Consider the following 21,772-nt stretch of genomic DNA (forward strand, 5'->3'; position numbering starts at 1 on the left):
GAAAGAAAGCTTTTTCATACTCAGGGGCGGCGCTCTGGAACTTCCCTTTCGTCCCAATTAAGATCGGCGAGAACACTATCACAGTTTAAACGTTTATATGATCAGGACTAACGTACTCTGAATGCATATGATAATGGTCTGAAATGTAATCCGTCATGTCTTTTTCTGTTCACATTGGTATGCAAATTCCCATTACTTATTTGATTTCACTTATGAGTTGGAGTTCTATTAGGATTAACGCTGTACAATTGATTTGCCTTATCTTGTCTTAGTTAAATTGCGTTATTCTTTGTCGATTCTTGCTAAGTTACCATTTATTTAATTTTATATTGTCATTGATTATTGTTATGTATGTACGGGGTTTCCCTCCAGGGATCTTTGAAAAACGCCGGCCAGGCGACATGTACCCCAGGATAAATAAATAAACAAACAAACAAACAAAATCGTATATTTTGCTTGAAATACCCGGAAACCTTATACAAACTCGTGCCCACCGAGTTAATTTTATATATAAGTAATGTCAAAGATATGAGAAAGATTGGTAGAACATGCTCTATAACAATGACTTCATAATAGGTACACCATGGACGACGAAGAATTCAACACCCTGATGAAAATAAACAAAGACACCGAGGAAATTGTCGGGCAAGGTCTCCTTGCTGACGTCTACCCTTCACTTCGGTTCCTGCCTTCACCGAGTGAGTGTATTCTCAGGACTTTGTACAGCACCATTGACTCGTCTTCCGTATAAATATTAATAATCTGGACCTATTTGGTGTGAGCCAATCATCGCACACTGCCTAGTTTATAAATAGTTGCTTGTAATCAAATGAAACCTTGCTGGTAAATTTTGTACTGTTGTTGTCATTGTATGCCATTGGTGACAAAGGGTAACACCCATCTTGCTTATAAATATTCATGAGCTTTCCTTAGTTCGTGTACATCCAATCAGCGTACACTGCCTGGATTTCAAATGGTTGCTTGTAATCAGGAACTGTTGTGTTTGTATGCCATCGATGATATTGGTGACACCCGTCTTACTCATAAATAGTAATGAGCATTGCTTAGTTCGTGTACATCCAATCAGCGTCACTGTCTGAATTTCAATGGTTGCTTGTAATCAAATGAAACCTTGCTTGTAATCAGGGACTGTGGTGTCTTTATGCCATTAATGACATAGCTGACACCCGTCTTGCTTATAAATATTTATGAGCGTTGCTTAGTTCGCGTACATCCAATCAGCGCATACTGTCTGGATTTCAAATGGTTGCTTGTAATCAAAATGAAACCTTGCTTGTAATCAGGAGCTGTTATGCTTGAATGTCATTGGTGACATGAGCACTTTAAAAAGCAACATTTTGTTTTCACCTTCAACAGCCCTAACTACCATCCGAAAAATGACGAAACAGTATATGGGGATCATGCAGCGTCATCTGGAAGAGCACCGAGAAACGTTTGACCCAAGTAAGAAGACCACTCGTATAAATAATTACCTACAGGAAACGACTCTGTGTTGTTTGAGTATCCAGGATGAAGCCGCTTTGCAATCCATGTATGGTCAGAAATCATTGGTCTTTGGGACATTCCGATAAACACGGAGAGTTTCTTGGAAGTGGCCTTGGTAGTCATTAAAAAATCTATTATAGTGTAGTACATTGTTGGCCTTGCTAGCCTCGTTTTGGTGCAATGACCCCGGATCACCCCGGAAAATCCAAAATGGCCGACATAACTGGAATCAGGCGACCGTTGTGGATTGACTCCAAAGATAAGACCTCATACCTCCATTAAATATTTAGAGATTTTGTACATTTAATTTTAATGTTTTATCTTGTTTAATTAGTACAAATGAGATCGTAATTAGCATGGTCTATTTCAAAAGATTGTGTTCTTCACTGTAGGCAACCTCCGTGACATCACAGATCACATGATCAAGGCTCAGAAGGATGCTGAGGAGGAGGGAATCCAGGACATCAACTCTCTCACAGACACTCATCTCAGGCAGACCATCTCCGACATCTTTGGGGGTAAGCAAAATGTTTCCTTCTTTTCACTCTAATCATTACTTTTGCAGTCTAGTCATTAATTCGCATATCAGACAACCGCTTTGTTCTCCATTTGATAATTTTGTCTAATCTATGAATACCTTTAGCAGGTTGAGAAGGCGTTGAATATTTGTTTATTTATTCATTAAATTTCACCACTCAAGTGGGAGGGGCGATTGCGCGAGGGAACAGGTGGTGGCAATAACAAGATTCTTTGTACACACCAAAGTATTTCATTCCACTTACGTTTTGGGGGAGGTGTGTTACATGTATGCATTCCTCATCGCCTGAATGGTTTACCGTATTAAATATTTATGTAAAAAGCATATACAAATACGTTTGGGTCTGCATTTGTCAGCAGCGGCACCTATGCTGCAGTTCAATGTGAACCAGTCATATTTCCCCGGAGGAATGTGACAGGCGGTGGAATAAGGTACTTGGTTGTGTGCAAAGAATCTTGATGTTCAACTATTTATGTCTCCTCAGGGGGTACAGACACAACTATCTTTACCCTACGCTGGGCCATCCTGTACCTTGCTGTTTACCCGGAGATACAGGAGAAGGTGGCTGCTGAGTTAGACAGTGTGGTGGGCCGTGACAGGCTGCCGGAGCTGTCTGACCGTGAGGCCACGCCGTACACGGAGGCGACCATACTTGAGGTCATGAGGATGGGATCCATTGCTCCCTTATCCTTGCCACATGCTACGACTGTCGACACAACTCTGAGTAAGTTGTAACCTGTTTTCGTATGACTTTCTCCTAATCGCATTACAATCTCCAGGCAGATTTACCAGTGGTATAAGATAGTATCAGGCTAAGGAGTATAGCTGACCAAAGGGAGTTATCAGTCAAACGCACCCCTAAGCCGGCTTCACTCATCTGGGAGCTTTTGATACAATCTTTTGCTACCGCAGGATCTGCTTGGACAATAATCGCATTAGCCATTTGTACAGTCCAAACTGGATTCAGAGACTTGGGAAAATGGTTGCTGAGAGTGGAGAGAGAACTAAAATTCAGTGTCAATAATATGCCATCCCCTGAAGCGTCACCAAAAATGGAGGGTCAGTCTGTTTCAACGTGTTTGCAGGTGGTTGCCTGTACCTGTAACGTTTTCGTGTGACGTTTAACTGCATGATACTAAGCCCAGATCCATGGTTCAAATCCTGTCATGCTACCGATCGTGTGCCCCAGGGATATGACATGAGATTGAAGTTTTAGAAGTTAAGCCTCTCAAAAGCAGAATTCTTTGAACATTTCACTTAGGGCCACGTCTTCAGTTTAGTTCAGGTCCACGCCAACACAACACAACACATTCATAATACTTTCTTGAAAATAGTATTTTAACAGGAAAATATTGTTATAATTCTATAAATGGTCAATTGTTATAACATGTTCACAAAGTTTGTTATTTGTATGATTGATTCTCGTATACGTCCTCGCAATTCAGCCTCCCCGGCTGCCAGGAGAACTGCCATACGTATTGTTTGATACACCAGTCTACTACTACTACTACAATTGATTTACATGATTTTCCTCACTCCCGCCAGGCGTAAAAATTAGTTCCTGTCGGTTGGGGGCATAAAAGGTCTGAGAAGATTGGGCTCCTACTCACTCACTCACTAAATCCTCTTCTGTACCCAGTGGTACGTAAGGCTTCAGGAAGTTCTTCCATCGTTGTCTGTCGGCAGCAACTCTTGGTGCCTCATCCAAAGAGAAACCCCTCTTCTTCACCTACTTCTCTATGCAGCGCCTCCATGTCTCTTTCGGCCTTCCTCTCGCTCTCTTCCCATGTGGAGTCCACCGCAAAGCAGTTCTTGGCTCCTACGGCCCATAGTAAAAGGCTATGGGACTACCTTTATCATTGTTATAACATGTGTATTACATGTCGCTTAACTATCCAAACCTACACACAACCACAGGAGGTTACCAGATCCCAAAGGGTACTTGGGTCATGCCGAATCTGTGGGCCCTGCACCGTGACCCTGACACCTGGGGAGATCCGGACGTTTTCCGGCCTGAACGTTTCTTGGATGAGAACGGAAAACCAGTACCCAAACCTGCGGCTCTAATGCCTTTCAGGTAAGTAAACCTTTTGAGATATGTAGTAGACTAATTTCTCAAATTCTAAGTATGATCCTGGCTGTTTATTGCATGGATTAACACTATTCAGACCGGAGGGGGAGGGGGGCTTTTGAGGCTCACGCCAAATTTCAAGTTGCATAACATCAGAACGGCGTACGCTAGAGCCACTAAATTTTGTGAGTTTTCCTAAAATTTAGTTGGCACTCATTTCAAGAAGATTGGACGATTTTCAATTCATTCATGACAACCGTTTGTTGACAGGCGTTTTTGACAAAAGATAGAGGCATGAGTTAGACGAGGCGGGCCTCAAAAGCAGAAAATAAGAAATTCAAGTTCAAGTTCGTTTAAGGCCACAAGGTACAGTATTTCTACGCGATCACCACAGTCCCTGGTGACGAATAATGGACTTAGCTATATGGTTGTATGAAGGGGTGGGTACCGGTGCAAAAAATTCAGGTCCAGGTCCGGATCAGGTTCAAGTCCAGAGGATCAGGTCCAGAGGATCAGGTCCAGAGGATCAGGTCCAGAGGATCAGGTCCAGAGGATCAGGTCCAGAGGATCAGGTCCAGAGGATCAGGTCCAGAGGATCAGGTCCAGAGGATCAGGTCCAGAGGATCAGGTCCAGAGGATCAGAGAACCTGGACCTGATTCAGTATGTGAGAACTTGTGAATGGACGATACTGAAAACAGCGGTCCATTTCGCAACAAAGATATCTGATTTGTGGAGTTTTCAACTCCAACTAGCGTTTTAAAACCTTACTTGGTATAAATTACTATAGACTCTACTCTACTTCGCTCTTGTTATTTTCTTCGACCGGTAGTCTCCAAAACGTGTGAATGGAAGAACAATACAATCTGTTCATTTTCCAATATTAGGTCCAACATCCGGTCTACCAACTTTTTTCAGGTCCGGTTTTCCTGGACCGGTCCAAAAAGAAAAACCGGTTTTGTACCGGTACATCGTACCCACCCCTTGTTGTATGCGTTCTACCACCGTTATGTTCTATCTGTTCCAAACAGTGCTGGACGCCGTGCATGTCCGGGCGAAGCCGTAGGAAAAGCTGACACCTTCCTCCTACTGGGCGGACTGGTCCAGAACTTCCGCTTCAGCATACCTGAGGGTGAGGGGCCTCCTGATCTCACTCCTGATGATAAGACTGGAGGTGACACCTGCATACCCTACCCATACAAGGTGGTGATGACCTGCCGGAAGTGAATGTTGTGACCTACAGGAAGTCGAACAATAAGCCCGTTTACAGTTCCAACTGTGAATTGACAAGTCAAAGGTAAATGCCCCTGATATAAACAAAATCTTGCCTTGATTATATATATATGGCCCACATCGGTCGGTTTGTATTTTAATGTTCAGACCTGTTTTGTTTATGTCTCAGTTTTCTTTACCTTTGACATGCGCATGCCCAGTTGGATCCTAGAACGGGCTTATTCCAAAGGCACAGGCGAACAACAATGCCATACTCTGGTTAAAGATGCCTTTGAAACGAGCCATCAGCGCATACGTATTGCAGGATTTAATTTACTATCACCGGTTTGACTTTGAGTTAGGGGAAAATGAGGGATTTTGTAGTGTTTTAAGTTTGTAATTAAAGCAATTGTGTGTACTATATTTAATAAAATGAAAAGCTTTTCGCGGTGTAATGATATCGTAGTGGAGAAAAAATCAAGATTTTCCTGATTTGAATGATTATCAAATTTCGTACTATTTGAATAAGAAAATGCAGGAAAACCATAACATTAAACTGTATATAATATAAGATATATGAAGCCTTGGTCTACAACCTTTTAGTAATTTTAAAGATGTCGAATTGAGACTAGATTTTGTTTGAGGTTGTATCTTAAAAGATGGAGCCTCAAACGAAAAAAGAAGTCTCAATTCACCTAATAGGGTGAATTGAAATAATAAATAAAGAGTATAGTAATACTATTGTTTAATGGATATGGACAAAGGAGTTGATGGTTAACAACTGTTTCTGGTTTTTGCTTTAATTTAGTGTTTTTTTTTTCGTGTGTGTTGTTAGGTGTCCGTAGCTGCCATGCTATCCTTTTGTTGTTACTCTGTGACTGAAGGGTAACCTCCAACAGAGTCTTGTTGTTTTTGTTTTTCAAAAATAAATAACGAATGATTGAAAAAAGTATCTCAAACCCATTGACCATTTATGTATGTTCATAAATATCTGGTACAAATAAACTATATAGGGCGCATAGATTGCTGTAATAAAACATTTTTTACTTGATAGTCTATTTTTTAGCTTTATGCGAGCGTGCGAATAAAAAGGTTTGGCCAAAAAATAATTGCTTTCATTATGAAATCTAAGTAGTCAGGAAGGATTAACAAATGATTAGCAAACAGAATATGGTATACTCAACACTAGATTATCCATTTTTTTTCTTTCATGACATCTTGATATTTGACCTTGGAAATCAAGTTGGCATTTTTTGGACATTAGACTATATATTTTCGATGTATTATTTTGCAAGTGAATAAATGTGATGTCAAAGTATACGGGGAGAGTCACAGCTCAGGCACGTTAAAGAACCGGCCACATGTGCGATGGTGCGGTGTGAGTGGATCAAACCATTCCGGTCAAAATGGGATAGGGAATCTCCCGAGCAGCCCTCGTAACCCCTGCTTCGCCTGTTGGGTCAGTTAGTCCTCACTCAGTGAGCAATCGCGCAATCGGGTTGGTCTCAGTCATGATGTTTCTGACCTAGGGCGAAGAGTTGCTGTTACAGTTGCAATGTAACCCGTAACCTTGAGTGGCCTTCAGGTCTTGTTACGTGGTGACCATTAAGTAAAAAAAGGTAGCGGTCGAAACCACCGGGGCCTATATATCATTGTTTCAGATGACGTTAATCGTCTTGGTCATTGTTGAGCTCATTCAAAATTGCACGCACGAGCCACGACGAATTCAACACATGACTGTGGGGTCAGCCGAGCAAACAAAGCTTGCTACGCAGCTATTGGTCGAACCACCAGGGGCCATTCAAAGGAGACACTGTGTCTTTGGCGATAGTTCCTAGAGTGGATAATACAATTTCCTAAAGAAGGCTGGTTCTCTTTCATCAACTTATCGCTCGGAAGTGAACTCACTCTTAGGGTTTGATTTTTCCAGAGGTAGCCTGGCCTGGTAGACAGCCCAGCCTTTTAAGCGAACCCGTCCGATGCCGCCTCCGACCATTTCCTTCCAAAAAAGATTTTCTTTGATTTTTAACCCTCCTTTATATTTCTCTGCTATCAAACTGAAAATTTAACCTTTTGTGGTTTGGTAATTTTGAAAGAGCAAGGCACTTATGAGTACTCTTCCTATCAAAGTTAAGTAAAACAAACACGTGCACAACACATCCGACTTCAGCATATTTGTTTAATAGCAAAATACAGAAATGCAAAGTGTATAATATATAAACCGCATGAAAAATGAAGATACTCTAGCATACAAAATGAACTTAACATCTAACCCATTTAGGTTAACAATTACCCTCACTCTAGGACATAGTGGATAAAAAAAGCTAAAATCAGTAAATATTGACATTGTCAGTACATGGTATAGAGGTAGCGTGGAGCCTTTGTACTTAAAGAATCATAGACTTTTTTCAGTCTAAGGCTAAGGCATTTGCTGATTAGTGTCCGTCAAAAATGTTGCTTGAGTGTGTGTTTGGTGGGGTTAGTCTGTTAGTGTGTATGTGTCTGTCTTGTGTTGGTGTCAGCGCCATCCTTAGCCTCAGTTACTAGGGAAATTTCCAAACAACTGATTAAAAGGGCTGCAACCTCTACACAATAAACGGACAATGTTGACATTTACAGAATTCTAACACTTTTCTGCGACAATAAAAAAGTGAAACACAAAAAACAATCCAGCGACAGCCACCCCTGTACTGGAATGGCATCAAACAAATACACTAAAAAACAGAGGCTGCTAACAAAAAGCGCCTAAATAACACTACATCTCCAAGCCTCTTTAAAAAAAAAGACGAGACCTTCACTCAGAAATGGGGGAAACTATACCTAACACCTAACGTAAGTAAGCTTAACTATTATGTTCATGTATCTAACATCGTGATATACATGATAACTGTAAAATTGTACACTTTGCATTCTGTTTGTATTGATTCAGTTTCTGTGACTGCGTAGATACCAAGATTTCTAAAGGACTAAAATTCTTACATAAAAAAAGGCTTTTCAACCACCTGCCTTTCTTTCTGGCCTGTGCCGTTCTCTTGGTTCGGGATCCAAGAAAACAACACGAGGCAGATTATGTAATGGTCTAGGTCCCCGACAACCACTGACCATGACATAAAACAGAAATGACGACAGATGGTGAACCAGGGAAAACCCTGTTCATAAAGAACAGAATTAACAGTAACTGAATACAATTTCGGCCATCGACACAGTCACAAACAAAATCAGCCACACTCCAAGCTTGTACACCACAAAAACGGGCATTAGCCCTAGCTGAGAGCAAAAGGAGCCTACATTTACAAAATGTCCTAACGCCCTACTGACTACATCACTCAGATCGCAGGGCGCACGAGCACCGATCTTTCTGGACGTCACCGTGGAAATGGCGTCGGACAATTTCTCACCAGGATAAGTCCCACCATGAACATTGCAGCTGTGGTTGATCAGGAATTCATGGCATCAATGCGGCCCTGGAAGATGCTGTGAGATGTCTCCTTCCCAACTTATGTGACTGCAAGAAAGTGAATTACAGTCAATTATGACGAGCTAGACTTCCATCGTTTTGCTACGTACACTAGCTTTCTTATCAAAAATTTTGAAAAGGCACAAGGAAGCCTTATGTACTGCAATGAGTAGAAATGGTGACAAATTATGCAGAGGAAGTTATCAGACTACTGTAATGTCTGTTGCGCTAAAGTGTAACGTGAAATAGTCAAATTATAATACTGATTTTAACCAGGTCAAAGTTGGTAGAAACAGTTCAACAACAGTGACAGTGGCCTGGCTTTTTGAAAAAAATGCAGGAAGGGTCAGGTTGGAACGAGTTGTAGAGGATGCACTCACCTATCAACAGTCTCGTGGTCTGCTTCCTCCCTCCAAGACAGGTGCAGAAGTAGGGCTGGGCCGGAACGTATACACGCATCTGACTCACAACTAAACTGTTCAACCCAGTCCTAATTTTGAAAAGAAAAAGAAAACTCTAGTAAGCACTGTTCACCTGAAAATTGTTCACCAACCATTGAAGCTAAGCTTACATTCGCCAAGTTACAATGACATCAGTCATTAACAAAGATTGCTTTGCTACAACTGCATTCAGACAATATTGTACAACACAAACAACTTATTATATGGAAAAGACTGTCCACCTCCTTGGTGATGCACTTGGTGTCGTCACGAAGCACGATATTGTCATGTCAGTGACGGTGACGCTTTGGACCTCTCCTTCCTTATGACGTCCAGACATTTCTAACAAATTGGTAGAAGAAAAAAGACATACATCATTTGTCTCAACACCGCTCAACGCCTGTCCAATGGCAAACGGGAATGTGGTGTATAATTAGGACATCTCTGCTAATTCAATCGCTACTATGTCAGACTGCCTGAACAATATACAGTGCTACTAATATGGCAGATGCTATTAGCCGACATTTTGATTTCATGCAGCACAGTACAATACCTTCTCAAATGTCCGGTTTGCAGATCTGATTTACATCCAGTTATGTCATCTCAAGAAGCTACTGAAATCCAGCTACGAGGGGAAACACTAATGCGCCTTCCGCCAGGACCACCGTCTCCTCGGATGTTGTGAAGCGCCTTCGGTGACGGTACCGGCAACGTCCAGATATTGCTGTGATATCAGTAAAAGAAAGAGACATGCGTCAGCTGCTCGCTACGTCAATACCGCTGTAACAAACACAAAAGGTTCAACGCCTGCCCAATGGAAAGTAGGAACTGTACACACAATACCTTGTTTATGTCGGGAAAGACTTGTGCCCTGGCTTGGTGATGCACCGGATGTTGTCACGAAGCACTTGCAGTAACGGTGACACTTTGAAACCTCCATTCCCCTGTGCCTTTATTTCCTCGCTTACCAAGCCCAGACACTTCTAGCAAATCTAATAAACAGACACATGCATAAGCTGTCATACCACCGCTGCCACAAACCCAAAAGGCTCAGGGCAAGTCCTAGAAACGACACCCCAAATACTACTATGTACTCCTAGTATACAGTGATATGCAGATGTTCAGGTACGGTACATAAACTGAAATTGAAAATGTAAACTTAAACTAGTGTGCCAACACAAATGGAATGAAAAGGCTATTCATTGACAAAGACTGTTGTCCTATAGTTGAAAACATGTGTGCTTTCACACAATACGGTGCGGTACCTTGTCATAGAAGACTGCGAAGCCCGTTCACTCACGTTCGGCACCTTACTTCGCCAGTCCTCGCCTTCCTTTCCGCGGCCAGACATTTCTTCTTACGGTGCGATGATCCTCGGGAGAAAAGACGAGACAAAAATTAAACCTAAATCAGAAATATGGAAAGACTATACCTAACACTATAACTAAAAGAAAGCTCAGCTACATCATGAGTACATGTATTGGCATGGCAGGAAGTTCAATTGTTTTGTCATTGTAATTTCAGTTCTAGTTTTAACATAGAAATAGCGAGAGGAATCATTACCTCTTGTTTGGTGGCAGGGTGTTGAGTGTGCTTTGATGAAATCCTAAGTAATGCTGCTTTTGGCATAATGCTGCCTTTGTTTTGCTTGAATTTTCGAGAGCAATGGCTACTTCTGAACTAAAAGCTTCAGTCTGCTTTTGTGATATACAAGCCCAATGCATAGCTGTTTCAGTTTCTGTGACTATGTCGACGCCGAGATGTCAAGTTTTATCTAAACGACTAAACTAGTAATATTAAATAGGAGCTTCAGTCACCTGTCCTCCTTTCTGGCCTGTGCCGTTCTCTTGGTTCGGGACCCAAGAAAACAACACGAGGCAGATTATGTAATGGTCTAGGTCCCCGACAACCACTGACCATGACATAAAACAGAAATGACAACAGATGGTGAACCAGGGAAAACCCTGTTTTGTAAACAACAGAATTTGACATAATTTACCGAATACCATCCCGACCATCGACATAATCACAGAAACCAAACCAGCCACACACCAGGCCTGCACACCACAGAAACGGGCTGAAGCCCTGAATGCAAAAGGAGCCTCCATTTACAAAATGTCCTAATGTAAACCCCTCCCGACAACATCGCTCGGAATGTCAACAGAACACACTCAAGCACCTTACCTACAACCAAGAGTTCAGTTAACGAAACATCACAACTAATTTACTTCCTATCATGCTGATGAAAAGTAAGTCCCAGCCCATCTCTGCTATATGTTTACACCCCATAAGACACAAGAGTACTTAACTTAGTCTCAGGTCCCTTGGCAGGGCGTAACCTCGAGCACCGATCTTTCTGGACGTCACCTTGATGGCACCAATAAGGTCCTGGAAGCAACAAAGCGAAATTTCAATCAGTTAAAGACAGGCTTGCTTTGTTGTAATGTATAGCGCACAAAAGGCTGCACAAATTATTTACTTCCTATTATACCGACGACAAGTTAGTCCCAGCCCATCTCTGCGAGATGTTTCCGTTTTACACCCCATAACACACACAAGAACTTATCTTAGTTTCAGGTCCTCTGGCAGGGCGCACACACGAGCACCGATCTTTCTGGACGTCACCGTACAGCTAGCCGTGGAGATGGCATCGGACAATCTCTCATCCAGGATAAGTCCCACCAGGAAGATTGCAGCTGCAGTTAATCCGGACTTGATGGCACCAATAAGATCCTGAAAGCAAGAAAGTGAAATAACAATTAGTTCAAGACAGACTAACGTCAAGAAATGTTTAAGGCAATAGATAAGGCACAGGTATGCCTTGCATGTAACATGCATTGGCGTAATACCGGTAGTAAGACTTATACCGGTAGATTAAAAATACTGGAACTTAAAGAGATCTACACATGCAACAATAGTTATTTCTGAGCTGTGCACACTTCAGACATTTAGGTGTCCAATACATCATTTACAAAGCATCGATAACAATGCATTCGAAGACAACAAGGCCAAAAGTTTTCGGTATCTTTTTCGGGGTAGGCAGCTCGTCGTGGGACGAACACACTGTCACATTCATTGCCAAATTTATAGATCATAATTACACATGCTCACGGCACAAGACGAACATGATTCAACAGCAATCTTGAATTTCTGTTGGTGACCTACAACTCATGTAAAAGTGTGAAGAACCGTTGCATAATAGCCCGGATCTACGACTGAATGGGCAAAATTGAACGTACGCAGCCATTTTCCCGCCATCTACGCTAGCAGTGAAGTGTTACGTCATAGCGGTTGTGACGGACAGAAGTTAAATGAAAATTCTTGACAGTATACGTCCGTTTTCTCATGACATTTTGTATGCTCATGCAGGTTTATGTTTTATGCATTTACTGACAGAACAGGAAGGAACATCAGAGGATGTATAAATGTACATAGCGGCAGTTAATTGTGCCGTGTTTCTTCCTACCGGTATTTTTTACCCCCTCCCAACCACGCGCCCGTTCGCCGTGTAATTCCGCGGCGTGTTACGATTACAATATTACGCTTTTAGCAGGACAAGAGAGGCAGAAAAGTTACACAGAAGAAGTGGCAAGGTTAACCTATAACAGCAACATGTAACTGGAGAAAATGATGCGTTGACAATTTGTCAAATCAGTATGGCTAGAGAAATCGTCGTAAACGTACCGGTATTATGATAATAGATGTTAAGTGCAGCTTGGTCTGCGTTTTTCGTATCATCCGACGGCCATAAAAGAATTCAACGTTTACTGATAATAAGTTATACAAAACGTATTAACACACATAAAGGCACTCCGTGAAGAACGACCAAACTAACCTGTTATCAAAGGTAGGACGCCGAACGGACAAAGGCCTCCGTCACCGAGCGGCCGTGATGTTGTTCTGTACTGGTAAGCTGCGAGGTTTATAAGCCAGTCAACTCAGACACCTGGCAGACATACGGCGCGACAGTCTAAAAATACCCCAAGGTGTCATTGGTCAAAAGAATGCACTTCTCCGATTGGATATCTGAAATGATGAAATTAATTACAGCACACGACCAGGACCAATGATACCTGAGGGATGACTGATTGCTTGACCAATCACAGACCAGTAATTATTTTCACCTGTGTTGGACACACCTTTGTTCTTCTCCCCCAGACAATTCTCATTCGATTCCTTTACCATGTGTGACCGTAACGTTATACCCGCTTCTTCTCACGGACTCGCACCGTAACCAGAAATATCTACACACGGCAAGGGCTGCCGAAGGGAGATGTCAACCGTTACCGCTTCGCGACAACACCCCGGGATCCAGAGATGTCAAGAAATATCCGGGGTCATCTACGAGACGACCCACGGCGTTTTGTACTGTGAGACTGAGAACAGGCTCTGCTTAGCATTAGCTATGATTTTGGACATTGAATCATTGCAGTTTATCAAATTTGTCCACTTCGAATTGTGTGGCCCACATTATCACTTACCATTGGACAGCTGTTGAGTATTTTGTGTTTGTTATAACGGTGGCGAGGCAGCTGATGCGAGCCTGTCTTTTACCGGAATAAAACCGCACGCCGAATCGGTCTCTATCTATCTATATCTATACTCTACTGGGCAAAGCCCCATTCAGGGGCATCCCGTCCAGGTGAAAAGAAACGAGGTGCACTGCACTAGTGCGACCGGTGGTGGTGGTGGTGGTGGTGGTGCTCCGAAAAAGAAAAATAGTGAGTGCAGAACAAAACAGAAATCGGTGAGTGATGGCCGCCCTAATGAACTGTATCTGCATATGGGGGACGGGGAGGCCCATGTGCTGGGTCAGCCCCGTCTTGAAGGTTGTCAGTGATGGTGACGTGACTAGCTGTGGTGGAATGCTGTTCCATTGTGGTATTGTTCTGGGGATTTAACTAAATCTGTAGGTGTCTGTTCTGCATGAAAATGTAATGTATCTATGTTGATGGCTACCAGCCCATTAATGGCTTTGTATAGGAGGGTCAGACGTGCCTGTTGTCTTCTTTCACTGAGAGTGGGCCATCCCAAGTTGGTCTTGAGTTGGGGTACACTGGTAGTGATTCTGTAATCATTGGTCACATACCTAGCCGCCCTATTTTGTACTACTTCGATCTTCGGTCGGTAAAGCTGGCATGGGCTGCGGAAGGGAGTCACCAAGACTGTATTGCGTAAGTAGGGTAGCTGAGATCTTTTGGGGCCGTTCTGTATAACTTGTCACCATGTCGAACTTACCCATGCATTGTCGTATATACCGTTATATACGTGACTGTTTTTCTAAACAGAGATAATGTTCTGACATGAATTCTTTAGTGGTGTTGTACATACGATAATAGATTAAACAGAAGCAAACACGAAGATTGGACAATTTCTTCCCCAACAGGAGATAGTAGGGTGTATGTGAATGTACTAAGTATCATACGTTAGACCACAGCTGGTAAATATTATGACATCTTCTACACACACTAAAATCTAATGCGAGCGTGCAGCCTGTGTAAAAAAACAAGGTGGACAAAAAACAAGGTGCCTACATTTCTACTTTTAGATAACATAAAGACTTGTAAAAAGAACTGAACCGATGAAATTCTTACAACCAACAGGATTTTCGTTCTAATATTAAGTGATACAGTGTATGGTGCAGTGACACAGTCACTGACACTATACTGGTGTACAGATACAGAAGCGTCGCTTTATTATCAATGCCATTACCAGAGGCGGAAAGATTTTGATTTCCTATCTGCGATTGGCCAACTCAATCATGTATTAACCCTATCTAGACCAGGCTTTTTTGGGATCCCTGGGACCAAGGGGGGGCTCTTTTGACCCCCCCGTCGTATTTTCAAAACGGCTTGAGTTACGATCATCAAATTTGAAGGGGATGATGTTCTAGTAGAGTTTTAAATTTTCTGTAATTTTGGTATCGTTATGACGTAATATGACGTAATTATGACGTCATAATGTCATATTTTGGGCTAAAATCGTCAAAATATTAAATTTCCGCTATACTTAAATGTATTGAGCAAAATGATGACAATAAAGCTTATCTTATTGGTGTCTAAGTCTGCCAAGTCTTATGTTTCCAATGGCGTCGACACTGACGTCTATGTGACGTCAGAAAATGACGTCATTTGTCCGCCATCTTGGATCGACAACCGTGAATTTTCTAAAATACGACTTTTTCCACATATAACCCCAAAACCCAATAGAGATGGACTGAAAATGATCAAATGATTGTGTTTTGTAAGAAAATAAAAGATTTTGACGGTATTTGAGTAAAAATTACATGTATTTATTGTTGAAAATGGCAATGTCCGCCATCTTGGATTTTGACCCATGACGTCATCAAATTAGCATAAATTATGAATATTTAAATGAAAATATTACTTAAAATTACACAGGATGTTAATGATATTAATAAACAAGTTTGATCTTGCAATTAAACCATGATATCCCATAATTCAAACTGAAATTAGTAAATTTGGGAAAATATGCCTGTCAGAAACCCGTTGCCATGGCAACACGAAAAATCACAAACTAAAACTTTTTTCGTAGAATTGTTGCCAACAATATTTTAGGAAAAGTCACCAAGTTTCGTAGTCCTAGCACACGTCGTTCACTAGTTATACGACGTCAAAGTCGACGCGGGCACTTTTAGCCCCCCCCCTGGTCTAGATAGGGTTAAGCATTATCATTGGTAGGTGCTACTACGTTGACCAATGATAGCGTATCAATTTAACGCCTACCGTGTCTATCAAATTTACCTTTGTACCATTCTGAAACCAATCGCCAGAGGTCGCTGCTGAACAGGACATGGCGCAGACGCAGAACATACGCAACTGGGACAGTAAGGCCAGCGAAAGGTAGCCTGTGTCAAATACTGTTTTCCAGGAAGGGCTATCGAAGGCAACGTCTAAAAGATGGCGTTGACGGCACTGACGTTGACGTGTTTAGCCCTCGTCTCGAAAGGTACGTTTCAATATATAGCTAGGGCATATCTAGTTTTATACGCTCCCGATCATCGCCTGGTGTCATTGACCGCGCCCCTTGGTTGAATCAATGGACGTTCCGTAACAACGGTAATACTACTAATAGGCGACAAAGGGCATTGATGGTTATAGACATAATGAACATTTCGTTGCTTCTGGTCCCTATAACCTCCTCATGGTTCATTGATAGTCAACAGCTGGTGTGTTACGCCGAACGGCGGTTATACCGGCTATATAGACATGTAGACGATACAGATACAGAAACATTTGCAATGTCTTTCTGATCCTCATAGTCAAGGCGATGTTGTCCTACGATCTAGTTGTGGTACCTGGAATTTGTGACCTAGTCTGGGTACCATCCTATTTCTACCCGGGCTCCTTTGTATACTCACTGCCTTTTTAGGGAAGCTAGTGTAAGGAGCCCCGGTAGAAATAGGTTGGTACCCAGGCTATTTGTGACCAAGTATTGTTCGTGATTCAAAAGGCACTAGACTCATCATCAAACTTTTACAATGAGTGTCACGAATCGGTTCGGCAACGTGTGGGTCATTCCGTGCCTTTTGAATTATGCTCAAAGTAATGTTTTGTATTACGGGAGTAGAAAGTTTGGATTGAGAAGAAGAAACACACTCGCGCACGAAAACGCACACACACACACACACACACACACACACACACACATGCACACAGACACACATGCACACGCACACACACACACACACACACACAAACAAGTATGGATGGAAAGGTCGATCGATAAAAAACGGATGAAAGGAAGAGGAAAAGGTCACGATTTTTCCACCAACTTCTGCTTGGAGAGTACACGTATGAACACAAATACACACATGCGCGCACACACACAAACACACATGCACACACACACACACACACACACACACACACATACACACACACACACACACACACACACACACACACACACACACACACACACACACACACATGCACACAAAAACGGAACAATTCTAAACGATACCAATACCTATTCATGTTATCCCCCTACAGTGGCTACAGAACACTGTCCATCGTACTTCGGGGAGTCCAGCTGGCTCCTGAACTCTACATTTGGCGACATGTACGCTGCCTTTGACTGCCCCAGGCCGCACGACCCACCAGGACACACTCACTGCTGCGGGATGTACTCTTCTAAATTCTGTTGTCCGGAGAAATGTGGCCGCTATGCCTTTTCCTGCCCGCGACCGGCCCCTAGCTGGCCAGACAACGACAACACAAATTCAAATTCAGGGTGAGGGTCGGACGCAATATCAAAACCTCTATCATTATAATCAATTTCCTCTGTTTTGGGATAAACGATTATCGTCTGTGGCGAAGATTTGTTCTAAGAGGGCTATTATCTTCCACATGAGTCTTTTTCCTTCTGGTGCCCACTTGAAATACATAGGTGCACAAATACATAGATAAAGCAGTCTTCGAAAAATACATGTTGCCCATCGCAGGCTTGACGCAGTGAAAGAATACAATGATAACGTGAGATGGGATTTGGTTTACTTTCCGGCACGCAAAATAAAATTGTGGCGTCAGGCGTGGCGTAACTGATAGAGCTTTCGGCTCGGAATCTATGGGTCCTGAGTTCGATTCCCACCGTGCCCCGACGTTGTGCCCTTGGGAAAGGCACTTTACACGACTTTCCTTGTCTGTACCGTGTATGTGGCATTGTTAATATAAGTTACAAAAACTTGAGTGCAGTGCCACATCGTCCTCGTCTGTCCAAAAGCAAAAATAGAAAAAAATAAAATAAAATAAAATCGCTTGACGTCCTGTTTCGTATTTGTCCTCGGTATGTAAATACTTTTGCTCCCTTTCGTCTCAATAGGACCTACGACAGTGGCGACTACTATGACACAAGTGATAGCGGGTGAGTTAATGTCCTTGCAATTGTTTCACTTCAAAGGTTTTTATATTTGGGCTATTATCCTGAGGTGTGCATGTGTTTTGAAAATGGCGTTCACCTTTCTTTTGTTTGCTACAGTCATGGTTTCTCGTTCGCTGCAATGTTTACCCTGCGTTTTTTTTTAGGCTTCAACTTATGGTAAATTTTACAAGAAAATATGATTCAAGCATTGTCTGTGGAATCAGTGTCCTTTATTTCTGAAGAAAATTTTCGACTGAGAGCTCTTGTTCATTTTTGACTCATTGATCAGGATTCACCAGATGCCTCCATCAAAGAATCCATATTATTAATCTTATACCTCTCCGAAAGCTCCAGTTTTGCGGCCAGTAGTGGTGGAATGGCGATCCTGGCAGTGGCTTTCTTCGCAATTGTGTGCACCGTGGCGCTGTGTTGTTGTAAAAGTGCCTACAAGAGGGAAGAAGGTAAGAAATACATGTACAAAGTTACATGTCAGACGTAGAACCTTGTGAGTAGGATGTATCATGGAGATAGATTGTTAATCCGCGCAAACACAATCTTCATTTTTTTCTCTAACGTAAGTTTCATGATACATTGATGCATTTCTTCTGTCGTATTCTTACCTCCTTGAAAACGGTTATATTACTAGTATGTTCGGTCTATCTGTTTGTTTGTTTGTACTCGTGTGTGTTCGTATTTATTTGAATATTGTAGAGTGACAGGATGTGAGGCGGAAGAGGGTTGGCCAAAGTTGATCCCACAACTGGCAGGATGGGAAGGTTGGCTTGTCCGGGTCCAAGTAAAGTTGACTCTGAATAGACCAAACTAGCGGGAAATTGCCCGAAATGAATAAACAAGAAATTCACTAAAACGACTTTGAATGTTTCACGTTGTTATGAGATCTTCCTTTTTTGCTTTTGACCTAAACACTTCTTTCTGCGTGTTTTGCCATGTTCAGACTTGAGTAGAGCCATGGGGTCGGACGGGTACGTCGCTACGTACGTTGACGGCACGACGTTGTCATCACCGGGCCGGGTCAGAGGTCGCTCACAAGGTATCATCATTATCTTATCATCAGTTTCTCTTTTGAACAAACTAATCTTCCAACGGAACAAAAACGTACCCAGCGGGAACGATATACGTCAGCAAGTAAGTCCTATTTGGTTGTGTACAAGAATTCTCCCATATCCGAGAACGATATAGTTTTGAAGAATGTTTCACTTGAATCTGTTAGATATAAAAGAAATGATTGTCTCTCCCTGTTTCTAGCCAACGCCGTAGGAGGTACAGTGGTGCATCCCACAGTGCACGTGCACCCTCGGTCCTCAGACCATCAGCCGAACCGTTCGCCTGCAGAGCCGCCGACCCGGGGCTTCCCTCCTTCGGGCCAACCTCCGTTCTCCCCGCCTCCATCAGCCCCGCCCACACAGGGTTTCTCAGACCCGCCTCCGTTCGCCCCTCCTCCGTTCGCCCCTCCTCCGTCAGCCCCGCCTACACAGGACTTCTCTCCCTCGGCACCACCTCCCTTCGCCCCGCCTAGTCACTACCAAGCAGGGGCGGCTCCAGCAAGTGGACAGCCACCATTCTCTGACGAACCCCCTCCTTATGACGTGGCTACCATGTTTCCTACCGTTGATCCACAGAACCGTTGATCCACAAAACCGATAATCACACTATGGAGCAACTGACACCCGTATTTCCATGCAAGCAAAGCATATCAAATTCTTTGCACGTCTTCCAAACGCGGTTTGAAAATGATAATGTATCCTTAGTTGTAAGCTTGCTGTTGGTTCACCCGACGAATAACTGTTATCATTGTCTACTATAGACCAGAGCTACCGACGATATATTAGCCTGGAGTCCAGCCTTCTAGCGAATTCTCTTCGGGAGCGGATCAATTCGAACAAGGCTGGACTCCAGGCTACGACGATGTTGCACAGAGGCCATACTTCGTCTACTCGTCTTCATAGTCTGCAGAATACAAAAATACTTCTGATTGTATTTGTATATAAGATGTATTTGTTTCATATTTTGTGATAATTTCTCCTGTAAATACGTATACATACATGTTGCATTATATACCCTCTCAGGAAATATACAATATGGCACAAGTCGGTACCTCAGCGGAGTGGAATACTGTATTACGTCGAAATGATTTCTTTGAGCATCTAACTAATGTGGATTTTGATGTGGGTTTGGCACATCATAATTTGCGAAAGTAGGGTAGCTGAGGTCTTTTGGGGCCGTTCTGTTTGACTTGTGACCATGTCGAACTTGCCCATGTCGTATATACCGTTATATACGTGACTGTTTTTCTAAACAAAGATAATGTTCTGACATGAATTTTTTAGTGGTATTGTATATACGATAATAAATTAAACAGAAGTAAGCACGAAGATTCGAGAATTTCTCCCCCAACAGGAAATAGTAGGGTGTATGTGAATGTACTAAGTATCATACGTTAGACCGCAGTAGGTAAATTTAATTTTATGACATCCTCTACACACTCCGAATCTAACGCGAGCGTGCAGACTGTGTAATAAAACAAGGTGGACAAAAAACAAGGTGCCTACATTTCCACTTTTAGATAACATAAAAGCTTGTAAAAAGAATTGAACCGATGAAATTTTTACAATCAACAAGATTTATGTTCCAATATTAAGTACTGTAAATGTATTTAAGTTCGCGGGGATCAATTTCTTGGTATTGGGACAAAGGACTTTTCGCGGTGGTTTTGATTTCGCAGTAACACGATAGACTGCAGTATAATACCATAATAGAAAAATGTTCGCGGTGGTTTTAAGTTCGCGGTTAAGTGGTCACCATGAAAACCGCGAACATTAATCCACCGCGAACATTTCTGCATTTACAGTAATACGGTATATGGTGAGGTGACACTGGTGTACTGATAAAGAAGCGTCGCCTTTGCGGACAAAATTGTTATTGTCATTACCAGAGGCGGAAAGATTTTGATTTCCTATCTGCGATTGGCCAACTCAATCATGTATTAAGCATTATCATTGGTAGATGCTACTACGTTGGCCAATGATAGCGTATTAATTTAACACCTACAGTACATTTTACCCCATCAAAATTACCTTTGTACCATTGGAAAGCTTTGGAGCTTTGTCCAATCTTCACACATCAAACCTGCCCAAGACGACCACCCGGGGGACCAGGAAAAACGGTCGATTTGGACAGGTGGTCGTTGAGAACGACGGATTGCCTGCATTTTAGGTATGCAGGTAGCTTGGGCAAAGATGTTCATAATGATATGCATTTTATACAAATGAGGAATTAATTTGCATAATTAATGAGGAAATTGTATAATTCCATTATTTGCAATAACTGGACTTCGATAAATGTAACACTTGTTAATTATAATCGGTGGAACATATGCAGATATCAAATATGCAAATGAGGAACTTATTTGCATAATTTATGCAAAAATTGCAAATAACTTAATGATTGATGATCTGAATTGGGAATTTTACTTGTGACATGTGTACTGTACGTTATTCAATGATGAACAACACCATGCATAAATCATGTTAATGTTAAGTCATTTGCATGAAATTAACAAAAGCTTTAAATATTCATGGAGGTATGAGGTCGCCGAACTCTAGTTTACAAAATAGGGTTTTCCCTGCTTCACCATCTGTTGTCATTT

The 21,772-nt window shown here is 42.2% G+C and overlaps 2 protein-coding genes and 1 long non-coding RNA gene across 3 annotated transcripts in view; 2 read left to right on the top strand and 1 right to left on the bottom strand.

The window, feature by feature from the left end:
- The window catches only part of LOC118416082 (steroid 17-alpha-hydroxylase/17,20 lyase-like), a gene marked incomplete in the record, with an annotated part of 10,424 nt that extends 4,048 nt beyond the window's left edge, over window positions 1-6,376 (top strand). Inside the window, 6 exon segments of the mRNA XM_035821140.1 lie at window positions 577-698; window positions 1,378-1,464; window positions 1,899-2,024; window positions 2,529-2,768; window positions 3,962-4,121; window positions 5,145-6,376. Of these exon segments, the coding sequence (XP_035677033.1) occupies window positions 577-698; window positions 1,378-1,464; window positions 1,899-2,024; window positions 2,529-2,768; window positions 3,962-4,121; window positions 5,145-5,340 (931 nt within the window).
- Window positions 6,377-7,484: 1,108 nt separating this feature from the next.
- LOC118416943 lies at window positions 7,485-11,919 on the bottom strand. Its single transcript, XR_004831287.1, has 6 exons — window positions 10,488-11,919; window positions 10,066-10,214; window positions 9,776-9,946; window positions 9,465-9,564; window positions 9,163-9,272; window positions 7,485-8,830 (listed from the first exon to the last, which is right to left on the bottom strand). It is a non-coding gene; the product is annotated as an uncharacterized LOC118416943 (long non-coding RNA).
- A 2,007-nt stretch (window positions 11,920-13,926) lies between these two features.
- LOC118415561 (protein shisa-5-like) lies at window positions 13,927-21,227 on the top strand. Its single transcript, XM_035820246.1, has 7 exons — window positions 13,927-13,969; window positions 16,016-16,191; window positions 17,238-17,478; window positions 18,067-18,108; window positions 18,454-18,566; window positions 19,061-19,156; window positions 19,372-21,227. The coding sequence occupies exons 2-7, from the start codon at window positions 16,143-16,145 to the stop codon at window positions 19,752-19,754; spliced, it is 924 nt and encodes a 307-aa protein (XP_035676139.1). The 5' UTR covers window positions 13,927-13,969; window positions 16,016-16,142; the 3' UTR covers window positions 19,755-21,227.
- The last annotated feature ends 545 nt before the right edge of the window (window positions 21,228-21,772 follow it).

Source organism: Branchiostoma floridae, chromosome 5 (genome assembly GCF_000003815.2).
Source record: "Branchiostoma floridae strain S238N-H82 chromosome 5, Bfl_VNyyK, whole genome shotgun sequence".
Lineage (NCBI taxonomy): Eukaryota > Metazoa > Chordata > Leptocardii > Amphioxiformes > Branchiostomatidae > Branchiostoma > Branchiostoma floridae.

What these genes read in the sequence shown, in the direction of transcription:
- LOC118415561 (XM_035820246.1), top strand. Translation starts at nt 16,143, where the DNA reads ATGGCGTTGACGGCACTGACGTTGACGTGTTTAGCCCTCGTCTCGAAA. An exon ending in TTTAGCCCTCGTCTCGAAAG is followed by an intron (nt 16,192 to 17,237) that starts GTACGTTTCAAT and finishes ATCCCCCTACAG; the next exon opens with TGGCTACAGAACACTGTCCA. An exon ending in TGCCTACAAGAGGGAAGAAG is followed by an intron (nt 18,567 to 19,060) that starts GTAAGAAATACA and finishes TGCCATGTTCAG; the next exon opens with ACTTGAGTAGAGCCATGGGG.